Source organism: Diadema antillarum, unplaced genomic scaffold (genome assembly GCF_040938485.1).
Source record: "Diadema antillarum isolate AM-2024a unplaced genomic scaffold, OU_Dant_1.0 seq00001036_RagTag, whole genome shotgun sequence".
NCBI classification, from domain to species: Eukaryota; Metazoa; Echinodermata; class Echinoidea; order Diadematoida; family Diadematidae; genus Diadema; species Diadema antillarum.
In genome coordinates this window covers 120157-136992 of record NW_027271868.1, presented here as the reverse complement: position 1 = coordinate 136992, position 16836 = coordinate 120157, and the positions used below count along the sequence as shown (strand labels likewise).

Here is a 16836-nt window from a genome sequence, read left to right as displayed (position 1 = left end):
TCCCACAGAATGTCATTATCTTGGCTGCATACGAGACTGCGAAGTACCTGCATGGGAGTTGCCTGCGAGGTGCTGCCGCTAAGGGCCTCCTCCTGGCGTTCTGCTTAGACCTCTCCGGGCATTCCTGCGACTCACCCTGAAAAAATTTTGGTCATGCTCAAAACTTGGCTGCGGTTAAATCAGACTTGCGTGCACACCTCCGGGCAACTACAGGCGAGATACGCACTAGGTACTGTCAGGTGCGAACCAACTACGGAGAGCTCCGGGTAGCAAATTCGTTTCCCTGCAAGTCAAGCCGCAAAACTTCCCCAGATGTGGTATGACAAGGCCTTGAGCATGCTCAAAACTTGTTCCGAGTGAGTCATGGGGTTCGCTCGCAGAGGTACACGCAGAACACCAGTACGAGACCCTTACCAGCAGCACCTCGCAGGCAACTCCAAAGCAGGTACATTTCAGTACCTGTAAGTCGCTCGTAACAGAAAACGGATCGGTTGCAAAGCTCTCAAGCAGGTCACACGGAATACACGCAAGTGGAAGGCAAGTAGTACGTGTCTAATATGTAAGAAACAGGTGCGAAACTCGCAAACATTCTTGTCCGCCCACGGAAAATTTCCCTGCCTGCGGAAAATCCCTCCTCGCAACAAGCCCGGTTAGCTTGCCCGGAAAGGTGTGACACGGCCTTTACATTTCAATTTTCTTCCACAATCTCCACAGTGGGGATTATCATAAAAAGTAAACTTCAGCGATTCAAACTTAATCAAAAAAAAGAAGAAATAAAAGCCTTCATACCCACATCTATGCTGGAACTGCATTTGGCTTGATGAAGAAAAAACTTGCATTTTCTTCCTCCTCCAACAGTCAAAATGATCATGAACATATATGAAAAAATCTGAAAATATATTCAGTTCTTATTCTCTCCAATATATCGTTTGGATTCTATAAACCTCTAGATGAGACTGTAATACACGTGTACATTCCTAAAGTTGATGACCTTTCCCTATGTGGGTGCTATCATTCCCTTTTCCTCTATTGCTGCCATCTCAGAGTTCTGAGCTTTGCTCGTGACTTTGGTTGCATTTATCTGACTCGAGAGGGAGAATCAAGTTTCAAAATGTGTTTCCAATGGCATTTACGAAGGTGGTTTGAAATGCGCTTCTTGGGTGCCGCGTTTATCTAAACTATCTATAATCGCGATTTGAGTGTTGTCACTACGCAGTTGCTTTGCGCCGTTCGATCCAGGAAGTAGAGGTCAACGAAGGCGTGATCTTTTTCTTTTTTTTTTTTTGGTAATCGACAGCACGTACAGTATACTAGAAGTTGATCTTACCATCTTGGAGAAAGGAGTATCAAAACGGCATTGCCTTCATCTACTCGCAGGAAGGCGATCATGATCTCAAACGTGTTTCAAATCACCCTTTGAATAGTGTTTCGAGTTGGCATTTGCAAATGCGTTTGAAATGCGGTTGAATTCATCTATCACCAAAAAAAAAATGCTTCATTAAGTGTTTAGGATCATGATTCTGCCTAAAAATGCCATTGTGTGTGTGTGTGTGTGGGGGGGGGGGGGGTTGCAAGTTTGTAACAATTCCCCTTCCCTCCCCAGCACACATACACACACACACACACACACACACAATGCAGTGGGCAAAGAATGCAATGGGTGAAACACATTTAGCGTACTTGGCCCCTTGGACATTAGTAACCCAAAGAAATTATGGTTTGAATGCATAATTACAATTTAGTACAGTCAGATTAGTCTCCGGGTCAACAGCCCTATTGTTTCCTCACAAACACCCTGCCTTTGGATTTGTGCCGTTTGTATGAATTGTTTGAGAATCAGCTGACAGTGAGGGATTGGTCAGGGATCTAATAGGAGACAAAGCTTTGGCTGGCCTTCACAGGTCACGTCCATCATGAATATGATATCCTGATCATTTTGGGGGAAACAATTACAGCTTTACAAGGCAGTGAATAACACAAAGGAGCAAGGAGCCAAGAAAAAGTCCCATAGCATCAACAAAGCAGATGTCATTTTTACATACAGGGTAGATATAACATTCACATATATGTGTGTGAAGAACTGCTTTTGATTGTACTGTACTGTAAAAGCGGATATTTTTGCGTGACTAATTTTTTGTGCTAGGCCGCGTAAGATGATTGTCGCGTGTTTTAATTCCAGGGAATCAATGTTGTTGAGGACTATATGGCAAGCAAAAAAATATTCATGTGCTTCTATTTTTGTGCTAGTTTCTGGTTGCGAGAAATGAGTGAAATTTTAAACACCGCGAAAAATTTCCACTTTTACAGAATGGACCTAATCTGAAGCATAACAGAAATCAAGGTACATTAATGTACCACATATCTTTTCTTCTTTTTTTTTTTCTTTTTTTGACAAGTTGTATTTCACATTTCATTAACATTGCACACTATAATGGACACACATTATACATCTCAAAAGAATTGAGAATTTTACATCTCAGTCTTCATTAAATTTGTAACTCACCAGACCTTTTCTGCAGAATGTTAACATTCATAAATGAATACATGTGTTACTTGCAACCATGCAAACTAGACCATATTTGCACAGCACTCAATTTTTTTTACAGAGGGCCAAACAGATGATTTGTCAGACCTTTTTTTTTTTTTTTTTTAGGTTTTGCATTAACTCATTTCAGGCTAAGTGCAAACACAAAGAAATACACACTAATGGTTCAGAGATATCCCATTCATATTCCTGGGACAGAACAGCCAATAAGCAACACATGATGTGTTCAAATATTTGACAAATCTTGTTCACTTTACTGTAAAACAAGATATATTCGCAGCATAAAATTTTAGCGAATTGGAGCCGATGGCCTTTTTTTGTGGCATGAAATTTTCGCAAGTTGCCTTAACATTCAATGCATATAGTGTAGACAAGAACTTTTGCATGCACTTTAATTTCCTGAATCTTGGCTCTCGCGCAATTAAAAATGCATGTGGACATTCCTCATTTTACAGTATTTTTTTTTCAATATGAGTTTGAATTTTGCATTACGGATTACGAACATCCAAATTTTTTTGACCTACAGTATGTGGGTATGATAGTCAAGTTCTTTTAGGCTGCATGGTTTAAGGTATATTTTGTGCTTCTTCCCCTACTCATGCTTTCTAATAGGAAGCTGGTGTCTTCAGTTCTTAGAATGAGTAAACTCATACACACAGGATGATACAGATTTTTTTCACTATCAGGCACAGAATCAAGAAAGTTATGGGCTATTAAAGCTGAAGATGTTTTCACTACCTGATTTCTTCCTTTTTTTTAATCATGCAAAGTCAATAAGGTGTTATCTTACCTCATATTTCTCTTATTGACAAACACACAAATCTTAAGGCATTATTTACCATTTGCAGGTGAAACAAAAACCCAGCTTTAGTGCTTCAAAATACAGTTCTAAAATGTGAGTTATGGATAGAAACAACCAATGTGAAAATTTTCATTAGGATAATTAATGTTAAGTATTGTTAAATATTCAAAATGTAAACAACAGTTAAAATAAGAGTGTTTCTACGACTAAACCGTCTACAGTTATGGTTTATTGAGGAAAACAGTGATATCTCCATTTATATTTTCCATATATTTTAGGTTTTATTGCAAAATTTTTATATGGTGGGATGTTTGGTGATACAACTGACCTACACATGATGCATCCAATGTGATAACTTGAACATTTTTAGAATCACTGCTCCCAATGGTAAACTGTACCTTTAACAAAATGTCCTGTGTTTTTATTGATATCATACCGGAAAAGTGGTAGCTTTCACACTGCTGTTGCAATAACTGTGCAATTACTGCTAGGTGAAGGGACACAGTTCCCAAGATGCTAGTTTACAACTGCCGTAAGTCAACATTGAGGTTTATGTAATGAGATTTGTTGATGAAACCATTCAAACAAGGAAGTGACCAATGAAAATGCAACTTAGCGTGAAGACAATTTTTAAAGAATAAGCTGTAATGTTGCTTTTTCCTTCATGCACACATTTACTCACTGTTATGCTTGGAGCCATGAATGTCAGCAATGTATAAGATATATTGTGCTTTTTGTCACAAAATCAATCAATATTTATGATCATGATACACATCATAAAAATGATGTTATACACTGTATATTAAAGAAAAAATTAGGATCATCACATCTGACCTAGTGTTTCTCCACAAGGCACCTTCGTGTCAATTTCAAAGCTCGAGTGAGGCTTCACACAAATCCTTTTAACGGTATCATAGAAGACCCAAAGAACATAAAAAGTATCATAAATTATGACAGAGAAGAGGGCGTATTCATGCAATCTGTAAAAACATTGTTCTAGAGTGCAGTTTACACATCTTTGTAATATCATGAAGATTTCTAAGGCCTACACCATGTAACTCTAGGTCAACTTGTCATGCATTAAAATGACACAAAATAAGACAAAATAATTATGTAAACAAAATCTTTGGTTGGTATTTCATGCATGGAATATGACTGCTTCTGAAAATCTCTACCCATCATGACACTGCGCAAAAAGACGTTATGATGCTGTACTGAAACTTCATGATCAAATAATAGCATGTTTGCACTTGTAGTAATTTTAATGAGCAAAAGATGATATAATTGGTTCTCAACATGCACAAAATGAGAGAAACAAAAACATAAACATTCATAGACAAGAATGTCTCTTGGGAAAAATAAAACATATAAGCAGATACTGTGTCATACCCCGTTCAAATGTAGGAAGCCAGAATGATGACAAATATGAGAAGCGTTATATGATCTGCACTTCAAGAGATACTCCCAAAGATTAATATTAACATATTTCACACAGGAGGGATGTCACTTGAAACATACGTAAGCTTTGTACCAAATTAGCAAGCTCCTCAGATCCCACATACACGATAAACGGAGAAACACATATAAAGATGGACAGACATACAGGTGGGAAGTTAGGGATGGTATAGTTTTGGTTGAGACGTGGCTTCAGATTTGTAACTTGTTGGTGAGATAATGAGAAACTTGTTATGAAATATGAAAGAGTATATTGGGTGGCACACATAAGTATGCATACCTCATGGCATTAACCTGACTAAAGTGTTCACAACTTCCATATCTTTTTAAAGAAACTTCATAGTTTTTTCTTACTGCAAAAATCAGAAAATACAGAATTGTATTCATTCCTAAGATTTACCAGTTACTAGTATGAGCTGCTTTCCCTCTGATTTTTGATAACATTGTTCTTAACAAAAGCAGTAATAAATCTTTTTGGTAGGACAGTCAATTTGCTCTTCTTAACCTTCCGCTTCCTGTCTGAAAGATGTTATTCCTTCTTAGCCCAGGTGGCTGTAACAAATCTTTTACTTTTTGTCTTTTCTGTTTAGTATCTGTGCAACTTCTCAAATGATTTTAGCTGCTTGCCATAGTTCAATTACCCTCTTTCCTTCTGAAACAAATACATTTCCCCTTGTTTCTTGCCATTTTGTCGATCCAGCAGATTGACAGTGAAAATTCCAGTCCTTCAAGGACAACCTCAAAGATATAGTCCAAATAAAACAGCTGTAAATCCATGAAAAATTATCAAAAATTCAGCAAATTTCACATCAGGTAGGCTGACATCTTGGCAGCAATAGTCTGTAATTTCAGACTGATTGGACCTACAGCTTACCGAGACAGAGCAGTATTGCACAATGAGGAGGGTATGCATACTTATGTGTGTCACTCTATATAATTCCAAGAATTCAATGTTTATTCGATGAAAATTGGTTTTGAAATGGCCGAGATATCGAAATGAAACAATCCTAAATAAAAAGTAGGACCCACCTTTTATTAGGATCGCTTTGTTTTTACTTTGTGTTCAGATATCTCAGGCATCTCAAAACTGATTTTCATCAAATGAACTCTGAATTCATCCTTAGACTGGTATGCTCTGCAGCATTTCAAAGTGGTTTCCAAGTATCTCGCAAAAAGTTAAAAGCTCAATTTTCATTTCCACCAATACTATACCATCCCTTTACACAAGTCACAACTGGAGATGGGGAAATATCTGGCAGCAATAGAGTACGAACATAATCTATTACTAACACAAATATGCCCTTCATTCACAAAATATCGATAGAATATATAAAGTAGAGAAAAGGAAAAAAGGAGACACACTTATACAAAAGTACCCTGTATCCAAGCTTACACCATACCAAGCTGCAGACGTGGAGAGCTATGCGCAACTACCACTGCATTTCATCTTGCGAAGGGTTCAAAGACTTTTTTTTTTTCACACCAAGATTTTGCCATGATAAAAAGATAATTTGTAGTAGAGATGATAAAGCTGTAGACTCCTTACCACTCTTTCTTGTGGCTGTAGATACTTGAGATGTGCTGCTGCTGGAGTCTAGTGGAGAGTGTCGGAGATAATTGCATGAGACCACTGTGCAGTATACAATTTATAGTCAGCCTACGATGTCTTCTTTCTTTTTCGGGTTTGTCTCACGATAAACGGTCCGAATGTTTTATCTTTAATAGTGCATGTGTGTGTGTGTGGGGGGGGGGGGGGGGGGGGGAGCTGCAGGACGCAAGTGTCAAAGGTCACTGGTATCCCCACCATTTCAACTCGAATATCAGGACAAAACCCTTGGAAAATCACTTTTTTTTTTGGGGGGGGGAATTATTTTGCTGTTTGTTTGTTGTGGCTGTGGCTGTGGTTGTGGTTGTGGTTGTGGTTGTGGTTGTGGTTGTGGTTGTGGTGGTTGTGGTTGTGGTTGTAGTTGTAGTTGTAGTTATAGCTGTAATGTAGTTGCAGTTGTAGTTGTAGTTGTAGTTGTAGTTGTAGTTGTAGTTGTAGTTGTAGTTGTAGTTGTAGTTGTAGTTGTAGTTGTAGTTGTAGTTGTAGTTGTAGTTGTAGTTGTAGTTGTAGTTGTAGTTGTAGTTGTAGTTGTAGTTGTAGTTGTAGTTGCAGTTGTAGTTGTTCTTTTTCAAAGAGCCAAACTGTGTAGGGACCTGCACCACCCCCCCCCCCCCCCCCCCCCCCAACACACACACACTCCTGTTTCCACTCCTTGGCCCCTGATGGTGGTTATTTATTTATTCATTTATTTATTTATTTTAAGTTTTCAACATGGCCAAGCATGTTGAGAACCATCAAGAAGAATGTGTGGTAAAGCAGTCCTTGCATGTTGTGATAGTATTTCCTGCTGTACAATATCTTTCCTAATTATCATCTCCGACATACACATGTCCCTACCTTTACTCTTCTGGTTCCAATATCTACAGTTGTAATGAACAGACTTTAGCACAACTGATGAAACTAAGCTGTAGGTCCTGCTTTAACAAAATGCCTGTAGGATAAGTGCTGTAGTTATGTTTTCCGTGATCGTGCAGATTAAAATGTTTGTACAAAGTACAGTGTACGCTGTATGAGTAAAAAAAAAAATGCATCAAATTGAATTAAGTAAACCTCACACATATTTATTTCTTGAATGCATTTTTACAACATATGATAAGTTTGTATACCCTTTTTTCAAAGTACATGTACACAGCATCATGTACTTTGAACTGTTCAAACAGGATTCAATTCAGCTTGTTTAATTGAATAGCGATCTTCATTCCACATGAACAACACGATGACAAACGGTGGGGGGGGGGGGGGGGGCACACAGCTATCCCAAAGTAGACATGATCATGACGACTTTGGTATGCTCTTTCGTTGTTTGTGCAACATAGCCTAAACTATCAGTGGAAAGGATCACAGACTTTCATAACTTTCGTGAATAAGGGGCACTGACGTGCTCAATCACTACATTTTTCTCTTTCTGGAATATGGAACTGTTCTGGCACAGTTTCCAGGGTCATGATAACAATATATTGCTACAAAAAAAAAAAAAAAAAAAAAAATAGACAACTAACACTGGCTCTCGTCTCCTTACTACAGTTAGAGCAGATGCAGTTTTGACATTGCACAGCAAATGGCACGTACATATGTATCCATCACCTTTCTTTCTCATTTCAAAGGTAGTATGCTGTTGGTAATCTTCTCCTTCTTCCTGTACTGTGCAGAACCTCCAGAGAGTATACAATGTACTCACACATCTATGGTAGGCTCTCACTCATAACAGACATGAGACTCGAGGCATAAAAGTGCACAATGTATATTGCACAATGTATATTGTACAGGTTTCTTTAAAAAAAAAAAAAAAAAAGTTTTGTTTGTTTGTTTGTTTGTTTGTTTTTTTTAAACAGGGCATTCAGTTACAAAAGTTAAAGTTAAAAGTTACAGGGCATTCAGACGCAAGAAATTTATACTAGAACGGTATAGCTATACCGAAACGGTATAGCTATACGATGAATTTATACGTCTGAACACTGACTAACGAAACGACGTATAGCGAAACGACGTATAGCGAAACGATGGTCAGAGCATCGTTTCGAACTAGAACTCGATAACGAATCAGCATTCCGTGTGCATCTGAACGTATGGCGACCATAAAACGGTATAACTGGGCGGGGCTTAATGGGAGCGTGTATTTCATTCATGTTCTTGATGGCCCAGTTATATGGTAAGTTTTAATTTCATTCTAATTCATGAAATTTTGTCAATCAGTTGCAAATTTTGATCTCTCTTTCCATGAAGATCTACAGGGATTTCCTTGTTTTGTTTATGTTTTTTGTTTGTTTGTTTGTTTGTTTGTTTGTTTGTTTGGGTATTTTTTGGTTGTTGACGTTGTTGTTATTGTTGTTGTTGTTGTTGTTGTTTTTTTTTTTTTTTGGGGGGGAGCCCTTCTGATTTCTTTATACAAGGATTACCTGTGTCAAATTTTCCACAAAAGAGACAATGTACAATGATGTGTAAACTTAGTCATTATGGAAGAAACTTCATATCTGAACATGATTTCATAGACAGGGTTCAGCTACTGTACATCAATACAAGATAAGAGTATCATTTCTCATAAAATATTACAATTAACACTGACAACTGTATAAAATGTCAGAATCTAGATGATAAAAGTGTACACATGTAAATCACGTCTGAATATGGAAACACTATTAGATGTGATATTTTGATCTCAAATATAAAACTAAGTACCTGTACTTCAGTCTACTGCTTGTACACTTGTACTTATACAAACCTGAAATTTCCACTTGGCACCTAAGACCATTAAAATCTTTGTTTCAATCTAAATGACTCACAGAACCTTATAGATGTCATTAATAGACCTCTATTCTCACTTAACTGAAGAACTGCAAGAATTCATCTCAGTTTGAAGTGTGGCTTTCCCTGAGGTGGTCTACAATATAGTCTAGAACTTGCAATAATAGCACAGTTTAGTTAAACCTTTCCATGTTTTAAACTGCCGCTTCTGCCATGGTTTGTAAACAAGAAGTACTTTAGAATTAGAAATAAAGAACAGTCCGTCAGATTGACAGACGTAGAAACAGAATACATCCTACTGCAACATACAGCCTGTGTATGAAGCATTCATGACTGCCATATCAACCAACGCAGTGCAGTCATCAGTTTCAACGGCCACTTGTCATGATGTGCATACACATGGCTGTCATTAGCACAAAAGGCATGTCTTCATCAGCCCGAAGTTTCAAAATAGCACGCTATCTTGCGGTTATCAAACTAACCCGATGTCAAAATAGCGCGCTATCTGTGTAGTGAAGACGCAAATAGCGCGCTATTTGATCGGGAAAATTTTCCCCAAAATCTTGGTCTAGTTCGTGAACTAGAGCACTAATTTGTGAAATAGCGCGCTATTTTGGGTGCATCTCCATCAGCCCGAAATTTTCTCGATCCCTCCACGCTTATGATCCGGTCAGCCAGCTGGCTATGGAAAGCGCATGTACAAGCTAGTGACTGTGTATAGTATACATACACGAATGGTGTATTCAAGGATCACATCTGTGTACTTAAACTAGGTCTACTCGTGACTCCTCTCACCTCACTGTTAAACTCAGTGCCATGCACGCTGGCTGTTTTTTTGTACTTCTTCTTCTTCTGGTCCACTCTACCTAAACTGAAGATTCTTGCAGATTGTGTGTATTTGGGGCTTTTTTAAACATTGCAAATCGTTAATTTCATATAAGATACCTCACTGGACAGAGTAGCATTATAGATACCCCTTTGGAGAGAATATGCTGTACTGCTCACCTCCCTGGTTGTAGTATCGTACATACGGTGATAAAGGAGATTTTGCGCGGGGAAATCCACTTTCGAACCGCAAGCTAAGCAGAGTAGTGATGCAAAGTGCGCATGCATCAACTTCGGGCTAATTTCCCTAAGCGGGCCGTTCGAGCTGACGACGCACATTCGCGGTATCGGGCTATTTTCCAAGACCGCAATTATATCCCGCTAGTTTGAACTTCGGGCTGATGAAGAAACGCCTAAAGAAACAGATCATACCACAAAACATCCAAGAACACACTACATGATGACGACCAGCATGAGAGGTATGGAACATCTAGCATGATCCATGTATAGGGTTTGAAATGCAAGGCCCAGATGTCGTTTCAGGATTTTAAGCCTCCTTGAAACAGCACTTTAAAGTCTAAACTCTGATGACGCATTCTCACATTCCTGACAAGTCATCATCTCATAATACATTCTATTAGTCAAAGTGCTTCTAGACTAATGCCTGTACATTAAACTTGATTCTGTGCTAGCCATTTTTGTTGCATCCCCAACAAACCCATTACCAATTAGCTACCTGCACAACTAGACACACCGGCACTAATGTACTTTTGTGTTCATGTTCTATATATCGTAAATTCCGCATAACCAAACTGCAATAAAATTACATGAAATATGTGTAAACCAATAATATCTAATCTCCAATCACTCATGTAAATTCAACCTAATCTGTTATCAGGAATCATAGATATCGATGTTGACTTGCATGCTCAAAGCAAGTCACTCTTTCCAAGCTCCACAGCATATTAACTGAAGGTTGGCATCAAATTCTGGTACCCACATACTCACATAAAATTTGATAGAGCTCTAACTTCAGTTTCAGATTGTGTATTAAAGCAGCGTATGCTGCAAAGCTTGTAAATAGCAAGTTGATCTGAGCGATGGCATGAAAACATCTCATATTTGCGTAAAATTAGATGACTAACTTCAGTTTCAGATTGTGTTGGCAGCACACTCCGTGAAGCTCGCAACGTGTGAGTTGTTTTGAGTGACGACATGCAAGTCGATGTCGATTTAAACTTTTTCTCATAACCGATCTGGTTCAAATTATTGTGAGCAATTACTGTATTTCCTTTATTTTGGTGCACTTTGGTTTTGTGGAATTTGAGATATTTACATGGATACTAAAGTATCATATCAACGCTGATGCACGTACACGTGTATTATACGCACCTTCAATGTCTCTATGCCTCCTGAATGCAGTGCGTCGTAATGCCCTTCTTTCCTTCTTGGCCATTTAAATGAAACTGTTCTCTTGAGGGAGAACATTCCTGAGAATATCCTGCCCATTGCAAGGTTTTACAAATGGTCCACCATCACTGATGATGTTATTCAATCACTGACTGGAAATTTGACTAAAACAATGACTAATCCACTGATCAATAATATTGATTAATACTGCTGTTCTATTCGTTTATTTTTTTCCTCTTGAAAGAATATGGGTCAATTTCAATTGATTGTCGTATGAATTACACTGCAAATTGGTTGCCATGGGAAATTCATCTTTGGATGATTCTGAACCAGATTCTTTGTGGAAGTTCAATAAATATGCTCTACACAAGGTCACTGAATCAGATTGTAAACATCTACAGCTGGTAGTAGAAGTCTAACTGCTTTCATAACATAATTATCCAGACAGTTTCAGTTGGCATTTTTGCCATAGCTACTCAGGCCATCCTGTAAAGTGAAACAGGACTGTTGATTCAAAAGACAATTTGAGCATCTATTCTTAGAAGGCAGTATACGGCCATACAGTGTCTTTACCACCAAGCCACACACGTGTGGTTGTATCCATGGCCCGAGAAACTGGGTACAGCCACTCGCATGTATTGATACACTACACTAGACTGTATCTGTACACACAAAGGAGAATCTGGATATCACTGTAGCCACATTATCATGCCATGTAAAAAGAAAAAAAAAAAACATTTTATCATGTCACAAACGTCAGGCCTCAGGTTTGGTGCATCCTGATTCCGCAATCGACGGCCAGAAGCAAAACAGCCAGCCAGCCGCACCAGTGCAGCATAGAGAAGTTAGTGGTGGCTTGTGGACCCTGTATGCTTACTTGGGAGTTTACTTGGAGTTTACTTGGATGTAGAGACGTAAAGCATTGCTTATTTGCCCCTCCAGGTTTCACTATCCCTCTGATATAGGCTGTACTTTAGGGGATGGCTGTTCCAGTGTTTCTCAAGGATAGATTTGAATTGATTTACACTTGTTGCTCTGACAGCTGCGTCTGGCAAGGAGTTCCAGTTGTTACAACTGCGAACAGAGAAGGACTTGTGGCGCAACATATACTGTGAAAGTGGATATTTTCGCGCGACTAATTTTTCGCGCTCGGCGGGGTTAGAAGAGTTTCGCGTGTTTTTAATTCCACAGAATCAAAACGTCAACTACTGGAACATATGACAAGCAAAATTATTCGCGTGCTTTTATTTTCGCGCTAGTTTCTGATTGCGCGAAATGCGCGAAAATTTCCATTTTTACAGTATCTGGATAGGGTTTTCTGACTTTCATGCTTATACTCGTACACAAGCATGTAGTGCTTATTCAGAAAATATGCACACTTTAGCTCTTTGTGTTATGTTGCTTGACCTTGATGTTTGCAAGCAACACAATAAAAGCAGTAACTTGTCGATAGTGTAATGGCAATGTGCTCGTGTTAGCGTTTACGTGTTGTGTGTTGATGTGAACAGCGTTGCACTAGCTAGCATGCAGCCGCATGACGTGTAGCCGCATGTGATGTGGCTACACACACACACACAGCAGGTTCCCCATACGGCTGATATATCCAGCTTTTCTGTGTGTAGGCCTATGGATATGTACAGTATGTATGGCTGTATCCAGTGACCTTTGAATGTGGGCCTTCAAAAAACGTTTGTGACAAGACCGAAAAAAGCAAGGAGAAAAGACGAGAAGGAAATGAAACTATCATTTTAAGGAAACAAAGTTGTCTAGAAAAAAAAGTAAGAAAACTTTGAAGTCATGTTCATCGTAATAATGGACATGGTAGCGCTTGAATATTACCATGATGAACATTACGTGTTGATGGGGCTGTATCCAACTGGCCTCTCACAGCACAGGCTAACTGTGCAGCTGCTGTGCTGTGGAAACATTAATCTAACGTTAGTGTATTATACCTAGCCAGAACGTTTCTGCTGCTGTTTCTGTTTCTGTTTTGGTTCCGTCGGTATAGGAACCCTAACGTTACTCAGAATCAACTGTACGGGTAAACCAGCAACGTTGTATGGTCATGTATGTGCAGGGCAGGAGAAGTGTTTCACATTTGGAATTCTAGAAATTAGAATTCAATACTTACTAAATAGTCACACGCATGAGTGTGGCTGTCAGTGATGGTGAGTAGGGATTCCAGGGTTCCACTTCACAATACAAAACTGGAACTAACATTAGCCAACTTTAACGGTTAGATCTAACTAAGAAACGAAACTCTACAACATCAAGCCCAACACAAACAGTGACAATTTACAAAATGCAATTAGGGTCTAAAAGTAGATGAATTAAGTTTAGATAATTGACATCATAACATATTCATAATCAAGCAGCTGCCTAACCATGCTATTTAACAACTGGCATACGTTCAACATGGGTTAGAGATTGGCATTCACTGATGAGATAAGTTATAACGTTAACGTTAGAGAGACAGTGACCAGTGTTCTACTTCTATGGCTATCTGATTACTAGTATTAGATGGTTTCCATCCAGGAAACGAATTCATGATACTTACCACTGGTGGATGCCATCTTGGTGATGTGAGATTAACGATGATGATGTGGAACTCCTATGCCCGTTTCTGATTAAATAGAAAAATGGTTGTCGCCAAGTATTCTGCTACGGTGCAATGGTGGATTGTCACTTGGAATCAGTAGATAAGGTGGGACTTCGGTCGTCAGAGGGAGTGGGAATATGTTGCAGAACGAGCGACCACACACGTACAGCTACAGCTAGCTCAGTGCATTGCGCATGCAGCAGCATGCAGTAGAGCCGTAGCCAGCAAGCAGCCGCAACGTCAACGCAAATGTATTGTATGTTCAATGCACACAGTCTCGACTCGTGCGTGGATGTACTGTACGTACAGTACGTGGAAGCTGCAAGCATGCACAGCTCGCCATGGGAGACCGAGCGAAGTACCAGCCAAACGTAGATGGCGTTAATCACATGAACGGCACTGAAGCCAGAAGGATTTGAAGCAGAAGCGACATTGGATCTCCAAAAAGAGAGTACTCGACATTATTTGTAGTGAAAAAAAAATCTCTTTGTTGATCTCCCACAACTAACAGGGACAACATTACGTAATGATAAATCAAAAAAGACTAGATGACAAAGAATCATACCTACAGTACCTAGTCTTCTGCTTTAAAGGGATCGTATATTTTTGGTTGAGACCAAATTTCAGGTTTCTGTATTCTGTAATTTCTCCCTAACATTTTTGGCGAGATAATGAGAAACCTCTTATGAAATATGAAAGAGCATGTAATCCATACGGAATTCAACGTTTATTTGATGAAAATTGGTTTTGAAATGGCTGAGATATCCAAAACAGAGCGATTCAATAAAGTGTGGGACCCACATTTTATTATGATTGCTTTATTTTACTTTGTCTTTGGATGTTTCAGTCATTCCAAACCCGATTTTCATCAAATAATAAACTTTGAATTCCTCTTAAAATGGTATGCTCTATTTCATAAGTGTTTTCTTGGTATCTCACAAAAAGTTAAAAGCCCAATACTCATCTCCACCAATACTGTACTATCCCTTAATTAAGCGTGAGACTTACACCTCATGTCAAAAATCAAAATCAAAGATCAAAATCTACATCGATATACTCATGTCTTTCTCACACTCATATATAGTCATATACGACTGACATGCTTTAATTTTCTTACACCTCGTAAAGAAAACCACAAACCAGCCAAAAAAAAAAAAAAAAAAAAAAAAAGAGATTTCAATGGATTTGCAACCACAGGAAGGGAAACATTGTCAGGCAACCTTTTTTTTTTTTTTTAAAACGGAATAAGCCAAAATGTTATAATTAGAATACACCACATCACACCGCTCTCCTTTCCATTGGAGTGGACGCAGCAGTAATTTCAGTTCCTAGACAGTTACTTTTGAGACATAATTATGTGCCAATCAATGAAGATATAACACTCCAGTAATGATCTATACATTGTTATAATTATAGAAACATTTTTTAGTTATTTCATTCTTTTTTTTTTGGCTGTGTGATTCATTATGTATAGGCCTACCCTTTATTTTATTCCATAATTAGGTCCTCAGTGAGATCAACATTGTTATGTATAAATTTACTTATCATTGTATGACTTGCCTACTGGTGGTCATATCAAATGCACTGAAATTGTTGATTCATAATCTGTGATTTTTTTGATTTTTTTTTTTTTTTTTTTTTTTTGGGGGGGGGCATATATTATGTGTGTGTATTCCCCCTTCTCCCTCTAACCTGCCCCTTCCCATTGTCTCCCGTTGTTTGTTCTGCCTTTGTTTACAGTGAACGTCTTGTGCCTGTGTGTGTGTTTCTGTTCCTTTACATTTTCTCTATTGTAAGTTCCATATTGTTATGTATTATTGTGGCCATTATCATTATCATTATCATTATCATTATCATTATCATTATCATTATCATTATCATTATCATTATCATTATCATTATCATTATTATTATTATCAGGAGACAACACTGGGCTAATACTTACACGAGTACTGTTAAAGATGACCTGTTTCATTACTGCACCAAAACAACATACCTACAAACACACACACATATAACAATGCACAGAATTGTCACATATCAGGGCACTACTAGAATGATTTTTTTTTTTAATCATATGGTAGCACAGAAACATGAATATAAGTACGTGTATAGAGATACAATTGTATCTCATCATTTAGTTTGATCCAGGTCTGTCCCTAATCACGGGGTGGCTGGATCTAATTCACTCTAACAGCAACCGCTCTTACACCTTCTCACCAAATTTGGGGCATGTTTATTTTAAATTCATTTATACCTTTGAAGCATGACTCCCTAGATACAAATACATAAATAAACATATAGTAATATCTTGATCAAAATAAATGCATGTACACACGCACACACACACACACACACACACACATATATATATATATATATATATATATATATATATATATATATATATATAACATATATATGTACATGTATATATATATGAAGGGGTCGGTGCAATATAGTGCTAACCCACACAATAGTCATTTTGAGATAATCGCTGTTGAATCTTTGGAAAGTACATACATTGTACATTAATAAAACATGAATGCATGCATTTTTTACCATCTTATCGGTTGAATTCAAATATGATATTTTCACGGAGGTTAGAGTGAAGGATAAGGATTATGAAAATGCATGTAACTCAATTTTGACAAAAGTGTGGGTTAGTACTATATTGCACCGACCCCTTCATATATATATAATATATGAAGAGTTTGTTCACAAAAACCGATAAGTCCATATTTGTCAAATGGAGATATTTGCGATCAAAGGTCAAGAAAAATAAAGAGAATAATAAGAAAATATTTGCTTCTTTTGACCATAACTTCAAAAATGTACCGTTATATGTAGTG

The 16836-nt window shown here is 38.0% G+C and overlaps 1 protein-coding gene across 1 annotated transcript in view; it reads right to left on the bottom strand.

Annotated features, from left to right (window-relative positions):
- The window catches only part of LOC139742914 (CMP-sialic acid transporter-like), a 29981-nt gene extending 15849 nt beyond the window's left edge, over positions 1-14132 (bottom strand). Inside the window, 2 exon segments of the mRNA XM_071653420.1 lie at positions 6349-6396; positions 13943-14132. Of these exon segments, the coding sequence (XP_071509521.1) occupies positions 6349-6396; positions 13943-13958 (64 nt within the window). The 5' untranslated portion in view covers positions 13959-14132.
- Positions 14133-16836: the final 2704 nt, after the last annotated feature.